Source organism: Nerophis ophidion, linkage group LG05, assembly GCF_033978795.1.
Source record: "Nerophis ophidion isolate RoL-2023_Sa linkage group LG05, RoL_Noph_v1.0, whole genome shotgun sequence".
NCBI classification, from domain to species: domain Eukaryota; kingdom Metazoa; phylum Chordata; class Actinopteri; order Syngnathiformes; family Syngnathidae; genus Nerophis; species Nerophis ophidion.
In genome coordinates this window covers 28213348-28233218 of record NC_084615.1, presented here as the reverse complement: position 1 = coordinate 28233218, position 19871 = coordinate 28213348, and the positions used below count along the sequence as shown (strand labels likewise).

General features: G+C 39.8%; 1 protein-coding gene across 5 annotated transcripts in view; it reads right to left on the bottom strand.

Annotated features, from left to right (window-relative positions):
• Positions 1-19777, bottom strand: part of mcm9 (minichromosome maintenance 9 homologous recombination repair factor) — a 52580-nt gene extending 32803 nt beyond the window's left edge. For 2 of the 5 annotated variants that reach the window (XM_061900437.1, XM_061900440.1), the window contains exons 1-6: positions 19399-19777; positions 19021-19207; positions 14826-14991; positions 5746-5852; positions 1870-2076; positions 1708-1789 (exon numbers count right to left, since the gene is read on the bottom strand). In XM_061900437.1, the coding sequence (XP_061756421.1) occupies positions 1708-1789; positions 1870-2076; positions 5746-5852; positions 14826-14991; positions 19021-19185 (727 nt within the window). In that variant the 5' untranslated portion in view covers positions 19186-19207; positions 19399-19777. Of the gene's footprint in view, positions 1-1707; positions 1790-1869; positions 2077-5745; positions 5853-14825; positions 14992-15090; positions 15190-19020; positions 19208-19398 lie in introns of those variants that run through there. The other 3 variants (XM_061900438.1, XM_061900436.1, XM_061900439.1) reach the window with 3 other exon arrangements.
• Positions 19778-19871: the final 94 nt, after the last annotated feature.

The following is a 19871-nucleotide window of genomic DNA, read 5'->3' as shown; positions in this document are numbered from 1 at the left end:
GAACTTTGTAGCTCAGCAATTCAGGGTACATTTTTTTTCGCTTTGTGTTTACTTTATAGTTCACCTAAATAACTGTTTATCTTGCTTTGGTGTTTATTTCAATATAACCTCACATTTCTGACTGCTAGTTATTATTTTTCTTTATTTTGACAGTGTATTACCCCATATGGACAGAAATCTAAAATGTTAAACATTTTATTATTATTTTTTTCTGTACAAATATCCAACATTCATTCTTACAATTTAGAATAAACATATAAAGTACATCCTTCAAAAATGTATGAAGAAATGTATCAAAGTTCAATTTAGTAAAAATATTATTTACATTTAGGAAGTTACAATTTTAACTAACTTTATTAAAAAAATTTAACAAAAATTACAGAACATCAAAATAAAGTGTAAATAAAGATGTTATAATGTGATGTGGGATCTGAGCTGAGGATATTGTTGTGGCTTGTGCAGCCCTTTGAGACACTCGTGATTTAGGACTATATAAATAAACTTTGTTTGATTGATTGATAACATCAATAAGCCTGTTAATACACAATGGCCTCTGGCGGGCTGTAAAAAGTGCTTAATTTGATATGCAGGGGAGATTTTAAAAGGGTCATATTAGGCAAAACCAACTTTTCTCAGCTGTTGACACCCGTTTTTGTATATTTGGGATACCCATAACTCACAAAAATGTGAATCCAAACCTTGGGGGAGTAGCAAAGTTATTAATGAAACACATTTGCCTCTTTCAAAATGTGCCGTTTGGAATTTGAGACAATTGTGACGTATTTTGCCTTAGTTACATCAGTTGACTTTCCATATATGGTGGACTTTGTACCAGTCCGTCATTTCTATTCACTTGTAGTCCAAAGTTGTAGTCAATAAGTCCCTTATTCTTCTCTATCTTCTTGTTGAGGAACAAACTGGCTTGTACATGCACATCCACGCTAAAATCGTCAGTTTTTGTCATTTCTAATACAAAGTATCATATAATTCAAACTTAGTCTGTAGACTCAATATGTGAGGGCTAAAAACTACAACAGGGTTTAAGCGGAGAAGACCCAGTCAAAGAGGACTTTGCCTGGTTGAGAGTTTCAGCATGTTAATAAGACTGCCCAGATAACAGACCATTCTGAAGAGACATTCAGAAAGCGGCTTGAAGCTAGTTTGTAAACCAAAATCTATGCAAAATGTTGACCAAAGCACCACAATTACATTACAAGGAAGTGTTTTAATGTAAAAATAAAAATCACAATATGACAGATTTAAATGTTAATATCGCCAAAATCGTGATTGTGATTAAAATTCGGTACATTGTGCAGCCCCGGTCATTATGTTGTTCAAACTTTAACCATGGTCACAGACATAGCGTTAATTTTAACAACCCTACTAATTGGGGCGGTATAGCTTGGTTGGTAGAGCAGCCGCGCAAGCAACTTGAGGGTTGCAGGTTCGATACCCGCTTCCGCCATCCTAGTCACTGCCGTTGTGTCCTTGGGCAAGACACTATACCCACCTGCTCCGAGTGCCAACCACACTGGTTTAAATGTAAAAATTAGATATTGGGTTTCACTATGTAAAGCGCTTTGAGTCACTAGGGGAAAAAACGCTATATAAATATAATTCACTTCACAATTACACAAGCATTTATGTCATTGGTTACTAATTTGAGTTGTTAATGAGTATTTCAAATTTCAAATTGGTCATGCCTACCAGATTTACACATGTCCACCAGGTCATCCTCCAGAACCACAACCAGAGAACGAGGAATACTGCCCACCGACAACCTCTGTACCTGTGATTTGAATGGTTATGAAATGACTTGTTGAGCATTTACAACATAAAGTAAGTGTGTCACAGCATCATGGACCCTACTTGCTCTTGTATTTTGATCTCCTGGTAATCTCTGCAGGCAGCTGGCTCCGACCCACCAGACAAACAAGTGAATTTGAAGGAGTTACAGCCATCCGGATTAGGGCAGGCCAGTGGCGGGGAAAATGTATAGAATTGGTTAAAGTCTGCATGTAGTGCGAACACATGGCGACACTTGGTGCACATGTAATCACGCTCGTACTCTAGGACCTAGGGATGTGGGAGAAAGAAATGCTTGTTGAAACTTGATACGACAACCAACCAGACATTAAAACCGAACACAAATGAATGGCACCACACAGTAGTCGCTACATTTATATGCTTGGAAAAAATGAATTATTGTATAAATTGGATCGCAAGCAACTGTTTAAAATGGATGTCAAACACCTTAATTACATGGTGTTTGACTTTTTAGAGGTTGTATTAACACGGGCGGTGTGATTGAAAAGCAGATTGATCTTGCATGGATGATGGATTAAAAGAGTTGTTTCTCTATTAAGAATTAATAATGCAACATCAACCTACATTCACAAAACAGAACCAAGCATGTACACAAACAAGGACACTATGTACAGCTACATAAGATGAAATAAGTCCATAGTTTTAATAACATATAAAGCTACTTGTTATGTAAGTGTCAGTACATCATACTTGCCAACCCTCCCGGATTTTCCAGGAGACTCCCGAAATTCAGCGCCTCTCCCGAAAACCTCCCCGGGACAAATTTTCTCCCGAAAATCTCCCGAAATTCAGGCGGAGCTGGAGGCCACGCCCCCTCCGGCTCCATGCGGTCCTGAGTGAGGACAGCCTGTTTTCAAGTCTGCTTTCCCACAATATAAACAGTGTGTCTGCCCAATGACGTAATAACTGTAGAATGATCGAGGGCGAGTTCTTGGTTTCTTATGGGGGTTTATTGAAAGGCAGTTTCATTAACGTCCTCCCAGCACGGTAACAACACACAACAACAACAGTCACATTTTCGTCTACTGTAAAGCAGTTCGTCTGGTGTAAACAGCAATGTTGTGACACTCTTAAACAGGACAATACTGTCATCTACTGTACATGCACTACAACACTTCCAGGCAACTTCAACCCTTTACTAATATCCTCCTCCATTCACATCATATCTCCCCGGATTTTATAATCGAATGTCTTTCTAATGTATATACTTGTTCTTATGCTATCTGAACTCACTATGTTCTCTGCTCGCTGTACATATCATACTAAGCAAGACCTACAATGTTTCAATGTCCATTTCTCTGTTGATGCAATTGTTGATGACTAAAGTACTGATATCAACCAAAGCTCCTCAACCCACCACCCGGATTGTAAATAATGCAAATAATTCAATGTATATACTATGATGATTAACTTGTGTGATGACTGTATTATGTCGATAGTATATATTTGTACCATGAATTGATTAACGTGGACCCCGACTTAAACAAGTTGAAAAACTTATTCGGGTGTTACCATTTAGTGGTCAATTGTACGGAATATGTACTGTACTGTGCAATTTACTAATAAAAGTTTCAATCAATCATGCGTATGTGACAATAACATCTACGGCTTTTAGAGAGTGCAGTGCACAACTGCGCACACAACAGCTGTAAATATACTCCTCCCCTCTTAACCACGCCCACAACCACGTCCTGCCCTCAACAACGCCCCACCCCGGACCACGCCCCCAACCTCCCGAAATCGGAGGTCTCAAGGTTGGCAAGTATGCAGTACATTTTACAAAACCCAAAACCAGTGAAGATGGCAAGTTGTGTAAATCATACATAAAAACAGAATACAATGATTTGCAGATCATTTTCAACCTATATTCAATTGAATACACTGCAAAGACAAGATACTTAACGTTCAAACCGGTAAACTTTTGTTATTTTTTGCAAATATTAGCTCTTTTGGAATTTGATGCCTAGAACATGTTTTAAAAAAAACTGGCAAAAATGGCAAAAAAGACTGAAAAGGAGGAATCCTCATCTAACACCAATTTGGAACATCACACAGGTAGACAAGCTAATTAGGAACATGTGGGTGCCATGATTGGGTATAAAAACAGCTTCTATGAAATAGTCATTCACAAACAAGGATGGGGCAAAGGTCACCACTTTGTGAACAAATGCGTTAGCAAAATGTCGAACAGTTTAAGAACAACGTTTCTCAACCAGCTATTGCAAGGAATTTAGGGATTTCACCATCTACGGTCCGTAATATCATCAAAGGTTCCGAGTACCGTACTTTTCGGATTATAAATTGCTCCGGAGTATAAATCGCACCGGCCGAAAATGCATTAAAAAAAAAATGAAAAAAAACATATACCAGTCGCACTAGAGTATAAGTCGCATTTTTGAGGGAAATTTATTTGATAAAATCCAACACAAAGAATAAATATTTGAAAGGCATTTTAAAATAAATAAAGAATAGTGAACAACAGGCTGAATAAGTGTATGTTATATGACGCATAAATAACCAACTGAGAAGGTGCCTGGTATGTTAACATAACATATTATGGTAAGAGTCATTCAAATAACTATAACATATAGAACATGCTATACGTTTACTTAACAATCTGTCACTCCTAATCGCTAAATCCACTTCCTTTTCTATCGGTACGTCGCTTACGTCAGAGTCATCGTCAGTTGCAGTTCCAATTATTCCAACCTTTCTGAATACAGACAGGATGGTTTTGGTTGTTATGTGATATTTACGGTAATGTGTTGACAATTTCACACATAAGTCGCTCCAGAGTATAAGTCGCACCAAACTATGAAAAAAAAACGTGAGTTATAACCCGAAAAATACGGTATCTGGAGAAATTACTGCTCGTAAGCGGCAAAGGTCGAAAACCATCATTGAATGCTTGTGACCTTCAATCCCTCAGGCGGTACTGCATCAAAAACCGACATTAGTGTGTAAAGGAACATTTCAGAAAACTACTGTCAGTAACTACAGTTTGTCGCTACATCTGTAAGTGCAAGTTAAAACTCTACTATGCAAAGTGAAAGCCATTTATCAACAACACTCAGAAATGCAGCTGGCTACGCTGGGCCCGAGCTCATCAAAGATGGACTGATGTAAAGTGAAAAAGTGTTCTGTGGTCTGACGAGTCCACATTTCAAATAACTTTTGGAAACTGTGGACGTCGTGTTATCCGGACTAAAGAGGAAAAGAACCGTCCGGAATGTTAGAGGCGCAAAGTTTAAAAGCCAGCATCTGTATTGGTATGGGGGTGAATTAGTGCCCAAGGTATGTGTAACTTACACATCTGTGAAGGCATCATTAATGCTGAAAGGTACATGCAGGTTTTGGAGCTACATATGTTGCCATCCAAGCAACGTCTTTTTCATGGACGCCTCTGCTTATTTCAGCAAGACAATGCCAAGCCATATTCTGCACATGTTACAACAGCGTGGCTTCGTAGTAAAAGAGTGCGGGAACTCGACTGGCCTGCCTGTAGTCCAGACCTGTCTCTCAATGAAAATGTGTGGCGCATTATGAAGCGTAATATACGACAACAGAGACCCCAGTCTTTTGAACAACTTAAGCTCTACGTCAAGCAAGAATGGGAAATAATTCCACCTGAAAAGCTTCAAAAATTGGTCTCTTTAGTTCCCAAACGTTTACTGAGGGTTGTTAAAAGGAAAGGCGATGTAACACTTTAGTGGCCATTTTTGCGCTTAAGAAATTTCTCTATGACTTCTTCTGTTTATTTAAAATTATCATTACTGCCGCAAGTGGTGGAAAAGTGTTTTACACCTGAGTATCGCTGCGGTCCTTACAGACCACAGCTGGGGAACACATTTTTTGGAAGCCCTTTATGGTTAAGAAACACTGCTGTAGACTAAATGCCGCTGCACATTAAGTGGTTACCTTGGCAATACTGCTGCGAATAACAGTCCCAATGACAGACAAGAAGTGGCCTACGTCCCTGGATCGAGGAATAGTGTCTCTGGTGAGTTCTGGACAGACTGGTAGTCCTGGACAAGCGAGAGAGAGGGTTTTACTATACATTTCATGTAATAGTGCATCTTAATATCAAGACTACTGCCTAACTGCCTGTTTTCCATCACGTGTCAGTCCATCTAAGAAGGACAGCTCCAGACTGGAGAAACTGATCAGGCGGGACTGGACTCACTGGTGACGGTGGCAGAGAAGAGGACTGTGGAAAAACTACTGAGCATCATAGACGATGCCAGTCACTCTCTGCATACCGTTATCAGTAACCAGAGGAGCCTGTTCAGTGCTAGACTGCTTCATCCCAAGTGCAGGACTCAAAAACTCCTTTTTCCCACACGCCATCCAACTGTACAACTTCTCTCTGGGGGGGAGAGGCGGTAGTAGAATGACAGGGGATGCAAAACAATAACATATACACACTTTATTTATTATTTACTTTTTAAATTCGATCTCAATTCTGTACACTGCTGCTGGAATTTAAATTTTCCTGAAGGAACTCTCCTGAAGGAATCAATAAAGTACTATCTATCTATCTATTTATCTATCTATCTATCTAACCCTATAGGGTACAGAAGATGCCCCACTTATCCACTTTCTTTACATAAAATGTAATAAATAAAAAAATTTAATGGTAGAAAGTAGTTTAATGGCGCCATCTGAGGGTGGGAAAAACATGCTCTGAATCCAGCAGAAGATGCTGTCTCTCAAGTCACTTCATTCAACATTTCCCAGCAGGAAGGTGCGTTGACGAGACGTGATGTTGTGTAAGTGTTTTGCAAGTACAATACTGTGTGCTTTATGCCTGTGTTATTAAGACGAGTCTGAGTTTAATAACTGCAAGAGGCATAGCATATCAAAAATATTTTTTTCAAGATTGTTTTAATGAGTGCTCCAATTTTTTTTTGTTCGCAATAGTGGATATCTACTGGACATATATCATTTATTTTGGGTGTGAGCATCCAAACTAGCCTCATCTACGGGTGTGGTAAATGTGGGCCTGATGTTGTATTTTCATGTCTACAAGAAAAAATGCTACCTGAACCTGAACAATCAGTTGCAGATGTCCATAAACAATTAAATTGATGTCATGTCCATGTGCTAGGCTGGGCGATATAGCCTTTTATTAATATCTCAATATTTTTAGGCCATGTCACAATACATGATATATAGCTCGATATTTTGCCTTAGCCTTGAATGAACACTTGATGCATATAATCACACCAACAGTTCTTACTGCAATAATATGTGCTCATTTTAAACGTTCATGCAGAAAGGGAAATCGCAACTTAGTCAATTTAGCAAAACTTTATTTATAAAACATTTAATAAGCAGTGGCACAAACATTCATGTCATTTCCAAAACAGAAAGTGCAAGATTGTCAGAGACATTTTAAAACAAGCTATTAGTGCACTTTTGTGTATGATGTAACTAAGATGACATATCAAAACAACACTAAATTAAAATGCACTTTTTGTACAGAACGCCAAAACAATATTTTAAAACAAACAAAGTGCACTTTTGTGCATGATGTCATACAAAATATTTCAATAACTGTCAAATAAAAATTAGCTGCATATTAAGAAATCAGTATATGTCCTTCATTATGTGGTAGGTTCCTGCGGAAGTTATCTCTCCTTCTGTTGTTGACTATTTTTTTCATACTGTGTTGATCTGGAAATGGTTGCTTCGGCATTATGTGGGTGTGGCACCGAACGGAGATATTGACATGCGGCGTTTCAAGCACTCTTCATTCTCTAGCGGGTGATTTTTCAAATTATGCTACAAATTAGTAGTGCTGCTACTTTTTGTAGCAACGCTTTGACATATTATGGTTGTCTGTTCAACGTCTTTCCGCTTGAAGACGATGGACCCCGTGCTGTTTTTCTTGGGAATTAATTATGCCTTCATTTGTTACCAGATTCGCACTCTTTCTCTCGTATTACCACTTGCACCTTTTCTCCGCTTGCACCGCAGCTAACTTTCCCCATGCTGCTACTTCTCTGCTCAGCGAGGGCATATGACATTGCACGCGCGACAGTATGTGACGTATGTAAGAAGGTGCGCTTGTTTTATGTCTCTTTGAGAAGGACAGACAAGAAAGAGTAACAATAGCCTGTAGTGTAATGCCCGCAGCTAAAAGCAACTGTGTGAGAACGTTTACTGGAATATCCCGATAGAGTCATTTTCTATATCGCACAGAGACGAACCCGCGATATATCGAGTATATTTAATATATCGCCCAACCCTACCATGTGCAGTATCTTACTGAATATCTAAGTGAGTACACCTTCTCCAAAGCACTGTGTTATGTCTTTCCACAGACTTTCAATGCAGATTACAAAAGTTAAGTTAAACTACCAATGATTGTCACACACACACTAGGTGTGGCGAAATTTGTCCGCTGCATTTGACCCATCCCCTCGTTCACCCCCTGGGAGGTGAGGGGAGCATGGGGCAGCAGTGGAGCTGCGACCGGGTATCATTTGTGGTGATTTAACCCCCAAATCCAACCCTTGACACTGAGTGCCCTGCAGGGAGGTAAGCCGATCCCCTCTGGCTACTAGCAACTAATTCTGCATGTCCCTACACAGTGTGGATACTCACTTGAGTTGATAATCATCACCTTTATTGTAGCAAATAAACTACATGTGTTAGCTATTCAGTTATCATTATCACTGGAAGACTGGAGGATGCGGTCAAACATGTTACACATGCTAAATGCTAAACTAGCCAGAAATAAATGCTTAGTAAACTTTTGAAGTGATGATGAAACTGTGTTCCAGCAGAAAGTAATCAGCTATTAACAGGGAATTAACAATGAATTGATGGCGACTTGTCCAGGGTGTACACCGCCTTCTGCCCGATTGTAGCTGAGATAGGCACCAGCGCCCACCGCGACCACTTAGGGAATACGCGGTAGAAAATAGATCGATGGATGGAGTCTAAAGAGAAGATAACATGACAACTGCTGTGCTCTGTAACGACCAGGCATACATGTGGATAGATCGATCAATGAATTGGTGGCGTCAATACCAGTATCGCTGGTACAGTATTAGTATATGTTTGATACTAGAGTGTAGGGTTGTACGGTATACCGGTATTAGTATAGTACCGCAATACTAATGAATTATATTCGGTACTATACCGCCTCCGAAAAGTACTGGTCTGTCAAGTACCATATACCAAGTACAGTAGCATATCTAGTCGATACTACTATGATTATGTCAATATTTTGGGGCATCATAGCATCTTTTTTTTTTTTTTAATTATGTTTATAAATTCAGGAAATATGTCCTTAGACAAATGAGGACTTTGAATATAACCAATTTATGATCATGTAATAACTTGGTATTGGATTTATACCTAAAATTGTGGTATCATCCAAAACTAATGTAAAGTATCAAACAACAGAAGAATGAGTGATTTTAACAGAAGTGTAGATAAAACATGTTAAAAAAGAAAGTAAGCAGATATTTACAGTAAATACTGGCGTGGCGCAGTTGGGAGAGTGGCCGTACCAGCAACCTGAGGGTTCCTTGGTTCGATCCCCAGCTTCTACCAACCTAGTTAGGTCCGTTGTGTCCTTGAGCAAGACACTTCACTCTTGCTCCTGATTGGTCCTGGTTAGCACCTTAAATGGCAGCTCCCGCCATCAGTGTGTGAATGTGTGTGTGAATGGGTGAAAGTGGAAATAGTGTCAAAGCGTTTTGAGTTCATTAAAAAAAGATACAAAAAAAAAAAAAAAAAGCGCGATACAAGTATAACCCATTTACCATTTAGAAAAGTATCTAAATAATTTTGGTACCTGTACCAAGATATTGGTATCGGGACGACACTATTAGAGTGATTAGATCAGGGGTCTCAAACTCAATTTACCTGGGACGCAGAGTTTGGGTGAGGCTGGGCCGAAAGAAAATATTTCTTTAAAAAAATGTTGCATACTCCTCAGATTGTCTAGTTGTATAATGACGTTTCAAATTGTATTCCTTGTGCACCGCAACTTTCTCTGTGCAAATAAGACACATCGGGGTGCCCCTGTGCTCAACAAAGAAATATTGCATCTCTCACTTTTCCTGGAATTGTCTTTGCTCATCACTAACCCTTCTCTTCGCTGCAGGCTTTGAAAAAGACATGTTTGGGGTTGTGGAATATATTTGTATTTATCCACCGCACAGAGAATAATGTTATTTCCGCAATGTGTCGTTCCGCTTTTCCTCCCTATAGCAACAAGGCGGTCGGCGAATAATAGCTGGGAAAGTACCGGGATAGCGAGCGCAAAAAAGTGACGGCTCCCGGAGTGTTATCTGGCGTCATATAGAAATATATGTAGTGTTCATCGTGTGAGGCAATGCGAATTAAACAATAAAAAATAAAAAAATAACGGTTTGAATTGGTCCAGGTTATCGGGGACTGTTATTACTGACGGACAGGTGTCACAGTGTGACTGCAGCCAGGCACGTAAGAAAACCCTCGTCTCCATGGCAACGTCTCTGTCGCTTTCACTCATTTGCAACTTTTCAACTAACGCAGGGGTACGCAACCCAGAACGTTGAAAGAGCCATTTTGGACCCAAATAACACAAAGCTGTCAAGCGCCATTCATAAAAAACGTGCAGGCCACTCTAACAATAAACTTTAATATTAAGGTGGGGGCTGCAAAATAATGTCTCGCGGGCCGCAATTGGACTGCGGGCCGCGTGTCTGAGACCCCTGGATTAGATCAATATGTCTATTGATCATATTTATCTATAACATTTATCTTATTGTCTATAAAATCAGTTTTTTGATGGTTTGGTTAGTAATTACAAATTCAGTAAATTAATCACTGGACAAAAGACAACTGAGAGCAAAAAAGTAAAGATTTAAAAGGGTCGTAGTTTTTGCTTTTGTTTAGTTGTTGGGTACCACTGATTTTGTTTAGCTCAAACCCCGTTTCCATATGAGTTGGAAAATTGTGTTAGATGTAAATATAAACGGAATACAATGATTTGCAAATCATTTTCAACCCATATTCAGTTGAATATGCTACAAAGACAACATATTTGATTTTTTATTTTGCAAATAATCATTAACTTTAGAATTTGATGCCAGCAACACGTGACAAAGAAGTTGGGAAAGATGTCAATAAATACTGATAAAGTTGAGAAATGCTCATCAAACACTTATTTGAAACATCCCACAGGTGTGCAGGCTAATTGGGAACAGGTGGGTGCCATGTTTGGGTATAAAACCAGCTTCCCAAAAAATGCTCAGTCTTTCACAAGAAAGGATGGGGCGAGGTACACCCCTTTGTCCACAACTGCATGGGCAAATAGTCAAACAGTTTAAGAACAACGTTTCTCAAAGTGCAATTGCAAGACATTTAGGGATTTCAACATCTATGGTCCATAATATCATTAAAAGGTTCAGAGACTCTGGAGAAATCACTCCACGTAAGCGGCATGGCCGGAAACCAACATCGAATGACCGTGACCTTCGATCCCTCAGACGACACTGTATCAAAAACCAACATCAATCTCTAAAGGATATCATCACATGGGCTCAGGAACTCTTCAGAAAACCACTGTCGCTAAATACAGTTTGTCGCTAAATCTGTAAGTGCAAGTTAAAGCTCTACTATGCAAAGCGAAAGCCATTTATCAAAAACATCCAGAAACGCCGCCGGCTTCTCTGGGCCCGAGATCATCTAAGATGGACTGATGCGGAGTGAAAAGTGTTCTTTAGTCTAACGAGTCCACATTTCAAATTGTTTTTGGAAATATTCGACATTGTGTCATCCGGACCTAAGGGAAAGCGAACCATCCAGACTGTTATCGACGCAAAATTCAAAAGCCAGCATCTGTGATGGTATGGGGGTGCATTAGTGCCCAAGGCATGGGTAACTTACACATCTGTGAAGGCACCATTAATGCTGAAAGGTACATACAGGTTTTGGAACAACATATGCTGCCATCTAAGCGCCCTGCTTATTTCAGCAAGACAATGCCAAGTCACATTCAGCACATGTTACAACAGCATAAAAAAAGAGTGCGGGTACTTTCCTGGCCCGCCTGCAGTCCAGACCTGTCTCTCATCGAAAATGTGTGGCGCATTATGAAGCGTAAAATACGACAGCGGAGACCCTGGACTGTTGAAGGACTGAAGCTCTACATAAAACAAGAATGGGAAATAATTCCACTTTCAAAGGTTTATTGAGTGTTGTTAAAAGAAAAGGTGATGTACACAGTGGTGAACATGCAATTTCCCAACTACTTTGGCACGTGTTGCAACCATGAAATTCTAAGTTAATTATCATTTGCAAAAAAAAAAAAAGTTTATGAGTTTGAACATCTTTGTAGTGCATTCAATTGAATATGGGTTGAAAATGATTTGCAAATCATAGTATTCCGTTTATATCTACATCTAACACAATTTCTTAACTCACATGGAAACGGGGTTTGTATGAATATCCTAGCAGTCGGCAGCCTAATGACAGCAGACATTGTACAGTAAGTGATTCTTTATTATGTTTGTTGGCTCTCATAAAGTCTGGTGTGAGCAGAAATCAGTAATGAATTTTAAAAAATTAAAACGCTTCACGGTGGCAGAGGGGTTAGTGTGTCTGCCTCACAATACGAAGGTCCTGCAGTCCTGGGTTTAATCTGTGTGGAGTTTGCATGTTCTCCCCGTGAATGCGTGGATTCCCTCCGGGTACTCCGGCTTCCTCCCACCTCCAAAGACATGCACCTGGAGATAGGTTGATTGGCAACACTAAATTGGCCCTAGTGTGTGAATGTGAGTGTGAATGTTGTCTGTCTATCTGTGTTGGCCCTGCGATGAGGTGGCGACTTGTCCAGGGTTTACACCGCCTTCCGCCTGATTGTAGCTGAGATACGCGCCAGCGCCCCCCGCAACCCCAAAAGGGAATAAGCGGTAGAAAACGGATGGATGGATGGATAAAACTCGAATGTATTATGTTGTATGCTTGCATGTTCGAAATAAACTCAAACTCAACTGAACTCAACTCAACGTTATGCGTTTTTTTTTAATTAAAGCGTATGTTTAAAATGATCAAAATACGTAGATATTAAATGCCATTATCAAAGTGCCCGTTAATACATTACATACAGTCGTGGTCAAAAGTTGACATACACTTGTAAAGAACAGAATGTCATGGCCGTCTTAAGTTTCCAATAATTTATACAACTTTTATTGCTTGCGATAGAGTAATTGGAGCTCATACTTTTTCGTCACAAAAAAAACATTCATGAAGTTTGTTTCTTTTATGGATGTATTATGGGTCTACTGAAAATGTTACCAAATCTGCTGGGAAAAAAGTATACATACAGCAATGTTAATATTTGGTTACATGTGCCATGGCTCGTTTCACTGCAATAAAGCGTTTTTGGTAGCCATCTTGAAGCTTCTGGTTGAATTTTTGACCACTCTTCTTGACAGATCGGTGCAGTTCAGCTAAATATGTTGGTTTTCTGACATGGACTTGTTTCTTCAGCATTGTCCACATGTTCTCAATGGTGTTTAAATCAGGACTTTGGGAAAGTCATTCTAAAACTTTACTTGTAGCCTGATTTAGCCATTCCTTTACCACATTTGATGTGTGTTTGGGGTCGTTGTCCTGTTGGTACAGCCAACTGCGTCCAAGACCGAACGTCAGGGCTGATGATTTCAGGTTGTCCTGAAGAATTTGGAGGTAATCCTCCTTTTTCATTGTCCCATTTACTCTCTGTAAAGCATCAGTTCCATTGGCAGCAAAACAGGCCCAGAGCATAATGCTGCCACCACCATCCTTGACGGTAGGAATGGTGTTTCTGGGATTAAAGGCCTCACCTTTTCTCCTCCAAACATTGCTGGGTATTGTGGCCAAACAGCTCAATTTTTGTTTCATCTGACCACTGAACTTGCCTCCAAAAGGTCTTACCTTTGTCCATGTGATCAGCAGTAAACTTTAGACAAGCCTTAAGGTGTCGCTTCTGGAGCAAGGGCTTCCTTCTTCATGGAAGCCTCTCAGTCCATGGTGATGCAAACCATGCTTGACTTTGGACACTGATACCTGTGTTCCAGCAGCTTCCAATTCATTGCAGACCTGCTTTTTGTTGTTTTTAGGTTGACTCTTGATCATCCTGACCAATTTTCTCTCAGCAGCAAGTGATTGCTTGCGTTTTCTTCCTGATCGTGGCAGTGACAAAACTGTGCCATGTACTTTATACTTGCAAACAATTGTCTGCACAGTTGCTCTTGGGACCTTAAGCTGCTTTGAAAATGCTCCAAGTGACTCTACTGACTTGTTCAAGTCAATGATTAGTTTTTTCAGGTCTGTGCTGAGTTCCTTTGACTTTCCCGTTGTCGCATTTGTAACCAAGTCTAAAAACTGCATCACATGAGCCCTACTTGAATGGGCTTAGAGAAGTCAACAGGTGTCGTCAATCATAATTACTCACATGAAGTTAAGAGGCCATACTATGAACCTAATTTGATTTGATTGTAACTTTTCTACATCACCAAAATTACCAATGTATGTTGCTTTATGTATACTTTTGACCCAGCAGATTTGGTCACATTTTCAGTAGACCCATAATAAATTCATGAAAGAACCTAACTTTGTGAATGATTTTTATGGCAAACAAGTATGTGCTCCAATCACTCTATCACAAAAAATAAAGAGTTGTAGAAATTATTGGAAACTCAAGACAGCCATGACATTATGTCCATCACATTCTTCCCTATACTCTGAGTTTAGGCTTAGACCAAAAATGTTAATAAACTATGTCCAAATGTAAAAAAAGCAATTTTACAGTCAAAAACAAAGAAAACAACCAAAGCAAAATCAACTGTTTTTAATGTGAAATATAAAACATATCAAGAAATAAAAACTAAAGTAAGCCTACAGCTTAAGTCTTCCCTGGACTCCAGAATTTAAAATAATGTTGTCTTTGTAAATGGAACTTCCGATGCCCGGTATCCCCAGAAAGTAAGACTTGACATGTGAAAACTAACCTGTAATACGGGCATGGAGAGTGTGTTTCATTCTCGTCTCGTCAGCTGCTCGTCCTCCAGATTGCTTGGTAGAAGCTTTCTTTGACAACTCCAGGGCTGACTTGTGCAACACTTTATCAAATATTGCCAGGACATCGTTGGGATAAGCATTGAAATAGTCGCCAATCTGTGGGAATGCAATGATAATGAAATGAGATTGAAGTGTGCAATGGAGAAACAGCTTAATGTACGGTACACATTAACAAGGTGGCATCATGAGGCAGACCAAAATGTTGTCTTAGGAAGAATGGAGAGATGCGTGAGAAAGGTGTACTTCAGGTTTGTCCAAACTTTTCTACTGAGGGCCATTGTCATCGTTGCGGTCATCAAGGGACTATATGGATGGACAATACATATTTTGGTATGTAAATGATAACAGAACTATTTTAAAACGGGTTACAAAGGCTCCTAATTTTGCTGCTCATGTATGCAGTAACACCACGTTATTTCCAGTTGTATTAATTTGTCAAAACTATTATTGATCTACTTGCTAATTTACTTTTAATAGCTTGTTACATTCTGTTGTAACATGGTTCTAGCTACGTTTCTGTTTAATTGTACTAAGCACTTATTTTTCTGTTTTTAATATTAGTTTTGTGCGATACCACATATGTAATTAAGTCTTCACCCAATACCAAATAGTTACAAGGGCAGTAATGGCCATACCAATGCTGATACCTGCACTTCAACGTCATTGAATGATATATTTTTTAACACAATTATAATCAGACAAAAACACAGAATGTCGGTCTAACAATATCAATTTAAATCCTTTCCTACTATTGGTTCTGTTTTAAACCCTTTGGTATTTGGCCTTAAAGCCCTCCTGTTAGCAGGGACGTATTTCCTTAGTTTGTAAACAACAAAAATGACAAAATCTTTTTTGATGATAAAAATATTAATGTAACCAACGGAGTATCGACCATATACTGACTTTGTACTTGGTATCGTTACATTTGTTCCGATCCCCCCATCTCTGTTTTCATTCTATTGGTAGCTTAGCGGTTAGCATATCTTCTTTCAGTATGACTATGTGCAGTGTAGCCCACCAGTGATAATGCTACTAATTAGAACATAGTGTATTTGCCACAATCGATGTGATGATTGCTGACTTAAAAGTGGCTTTGCACTCTTGTCGAGGTTTCTTCCTTCAAGGGATAACATATGTTGCGTAAATAAAATTGAATTCCATCCATCCATCCATCCATCCATTTTCTACTGCTTGTCTCTTTCTGGGTGGCAGGGGGTGCTGGAGCCTTTCTCAGCTGCATTCGGGTGGTTGGCAGTGTACACCCTGGACAATTCAACATACATAAAAATGTTTCACTTTTCTTCTAGTTCTTGATCTAGTTTTAGATTCATTGGTTCAATGAACTGTGTATGGGATTTTCAGAAGACCACGATAACATTTCATCTCAAAAGCCTCAACTTTCTTTTCTAAACTTGCGGAGATTGTCCAGCTTTCACATTCATATAGAAAGGCGGGGAAGACTATAAAGAAAAAAGGTGGACTTCTGTGATGCTGTTGCTCTTTTTAATCCTGATAAATTGTGTTTCTGGTCACTCTTGTCCTGATCTCTTTGTCAGACTTCCCATCAGCTGTAAAGGTGGTTTAAAGATACTCAAAGTTTTCAACTTCTTCAAGTAGTTCTTCTGACATGGAGACTCCTTTTGCTTGGTATGTCAGATGCACTTCCAATTGTCTTTGCTTTGCTATTTTTGGTGCCTATTTACAATCCATAGGCTTTTGCCACATCATCTAGTCTTGCTGTCAAGTCACGTGGGCTACGTTCACACTGCAGAGTAGGATGTCCATTTTAAATTGTATTTTATTGTCAAACCCAATCTTTTAATGTAGTCGTTCACATTCCCAAATAAAATCAGATTTATTTATTATTTTAAGTTTCTAGTTTAGGTTCTCCCCAGGTACTGCGGCTTCCTCCCACCTCCAAAGACATGCACCTGGGGATAGGTTGTTGGTGTGTGAATGTTGTCTGTCTATCTGTGCTGGCCCTGCAATAAGGCGGAGACTTGTCCAGGGTGTACGACGTCTTCCGCCCGAACGCAGCTAGGATAGGCTCCCGCTCCCCCCGCAACCCCGAAAGAGACAAGGGGTGAAAAATGGATGGATGGAAAGGTCTAAGGTGAAAGCAAACTGACCCACATTCAGACATAACGTCACACGTCCTGCACAGTTTACGGAAGTCAACATGGCTTCAAGCCTAGTTAGTACTGCCGCATTCATGGCAATTTCAACGATTTTTGTCAATCAAAGTCAACAATTTTTAACCGATTTACTGCATGGAGAAGATTAGGAAGAAAGAGGGCAAGTATTTTGGCTCTGAGAGTTTGTGGGACGTTTGCTTTGACGTCTGCTCCGAAGAGCGTGTCTGTGGGCGAGCAGTTGTAGCCAAGGGAGTGGTGGAACATTGATTGATGTGAGTTCCTAAAAACATTATTTTTAACCTGTTTTCTGCTCATTTGTCAACTATTTATTTTGTAACCGTTGATTTTGGCTAATAATTATGTTTTTTTTATTTTTTGACGATGTTCTGCTCAAGGGGCGTTCACACTGCAGTCGTGTCACATACATAGCCAATTTAACCTGCTCAGTGGCCTTGTGGTTAGAGTTTCCACCCTGAGATCGGTAGAGTTAAAACCCTGGCCGAGTCATACCAAAGACTATAAAAATGGGAACCATTACCTCCCTGCTTGGCACTCAGCATCAAGGGTTGGAATTTTGGGTTAAATCACCAAACTGATTCCCGAGCGCGACCACCGCTGCTGCTCACTGCTCTCTCACCTCCCAGGGGGTGGAACAAGGGGATGGGTCAAATGCAGTGTGTGTGTGACTATCAGTGGTACTTTTAACTTTTTATTTCCACATATGAAATAAGCATGGGTTGGATTGGAAAAATTCAGAAACGCACTGTTCCCACTGACATGAAAAAAAATAATGCAGGTCACGTATGGTCAAAAAAATAGGAATTGACCTGCAGAGTGAAACGATGTCTTTTCCTCTTGTTAGTTCAACTCTAAGTGTTGGTTTCAGTTCATCCAAATACAATTTGAATGCATTGGCCATTAATTGTTTACTTGCTTGTTGGTATCCATAATTCATTTATACCCAATTCCCTAACAAAAATAACAGGAAAATAGGAAACTTCCCTTACAGTGTCCAGTATCACACTGTTAAAAAGTTACTGAATTTATTTCAATTCACTGAATTGTCTCGGATCATATCGTTCTATAAAAAAATATAAGATCAGCAGCCCGGTGGAACAGGGGTTAGTACGTGTGCCTCACAATACTAAGGTCCTGGGTTTGATTCTGGACTCGGTATCTTTCTGTGTGGAGTTGTCATGTTCTCCCCGTGACTGTGTGGGTTCCCTCCGGGTACTCCGGCTTCCTCCCACCTCCAAAGATATGCACCTGTGGATAGGTTGATTGACAACACTTGTAATTTTCCTGAAGGAACTCTCCTGACGGAATAAATAAAGTACTATCTAATCTCATCTAATCTAACACTAAATTGGCCCTGGTGTTAAAATTACAGTACCAAGGTGTGTACTAGGTGTGGCGAAATTACTCTCTGCATTTGACCCATCACCCTTGATCCCCCCCTGGGAGGTGAGGGGAGCAGTGGGCAGCAGCGGTGCCGCGCCCGGGAATAATTTTTGGTGATTTAGCCCCCAATTCCAACCCTTACTGCTGAGTGGGAGGGGAGGTAATGGGTCCCATTTTTATAGTCTTTGGTATGACTAGGCCGGGGTTTGAACTCACGACCTACTGATATCAGGGCGGACACTCTAACCACTAGGCCGCTGAGTAGGTCAATGGTCTATGAATGTGAGTGTGAATGCTGTATGTGGTGGCCCTGTGATGAGGTGGAGACTTGTCCAGGGTGTACCCCACCTACCGACCAAATGTAGCTGAGACAGGCTCCAGCTCCCCCCTGCGACCCCAAGTGGGACAAGCGGTAGAAATGGATGGATGGATGAAAAATTAGACCGGCCCTGAAGCGTATCAGCAAACACATATATCGAATCAAACTGTTACACCACTGTTTTAAAAAAACCTTTAGTAAATATATGTTATCATTGTTAGTAAGTCAAAATTTGTATTTAAAAAAATACAGAATTGTAAGTATTAGTACCTCCATATTGGCTTCAAAGAGTGTCATAGCATTGATAACAAGAGGCTGATGAATGTCTTCTCTGTTGTCGGAAAAGAGCTGGACCATGACGTCATGATGATATTCTGCAACATAGGCTTCAAACATTTGGCTAATTAAAGCCTCCTGTTCTGCACTTATAGACATGATAAACACGCACGTCACTCAACTGCAAGACAAAATGACAAACAAAGCGCAGAAAGGTTTGACAATCAAATGTAGTTACTAAAAAATGAAAATGAACATAGCAATAAACGTAATGAAAAAGACTCAATAACTGTAGTGATCACTGGTAGTATTGACGCGTGTTAAATTACGTCATTCACAGTAGCACAGTTCACCAAAACAACATCATCTCACCTTGGTGTGGCTCGTAGATAACCTGCTCTATAACTTAGAAAATTAAAATTTAGCTGCCGACACATCACTTCGAGGCTTACTTTGTGTCTAATTAAAGAAGTGGTTTAATTATACAGTAATTAAAAACACACTAGCCTTGAAAACAAAAACTAACTTTTTCTGCAGAAAACCGGAAACGCCAAGAAGCAGCCTTGAGTTCCGCGGGTTTTTTACCCACAATGACCCATTTTGTGTCTTACAGGCACCATTTCCTCAATTGACTCAAATCTTCCTGTTGAGAAAGCTGACAATATCGTGTGTACCACTTTTATTGATATCACAATATCTTTCAATACATTAGCTAATGTGTACAACTGATTATAAGCGAATAAAAGGGTAAAAACAGGGGAAAATTCGCCCGAAGTACAGGTAAAAACTCCAGTAGATTTTCAAAATAAAACTACGAAAATAAATGGCCGGAACCGACTTAAATG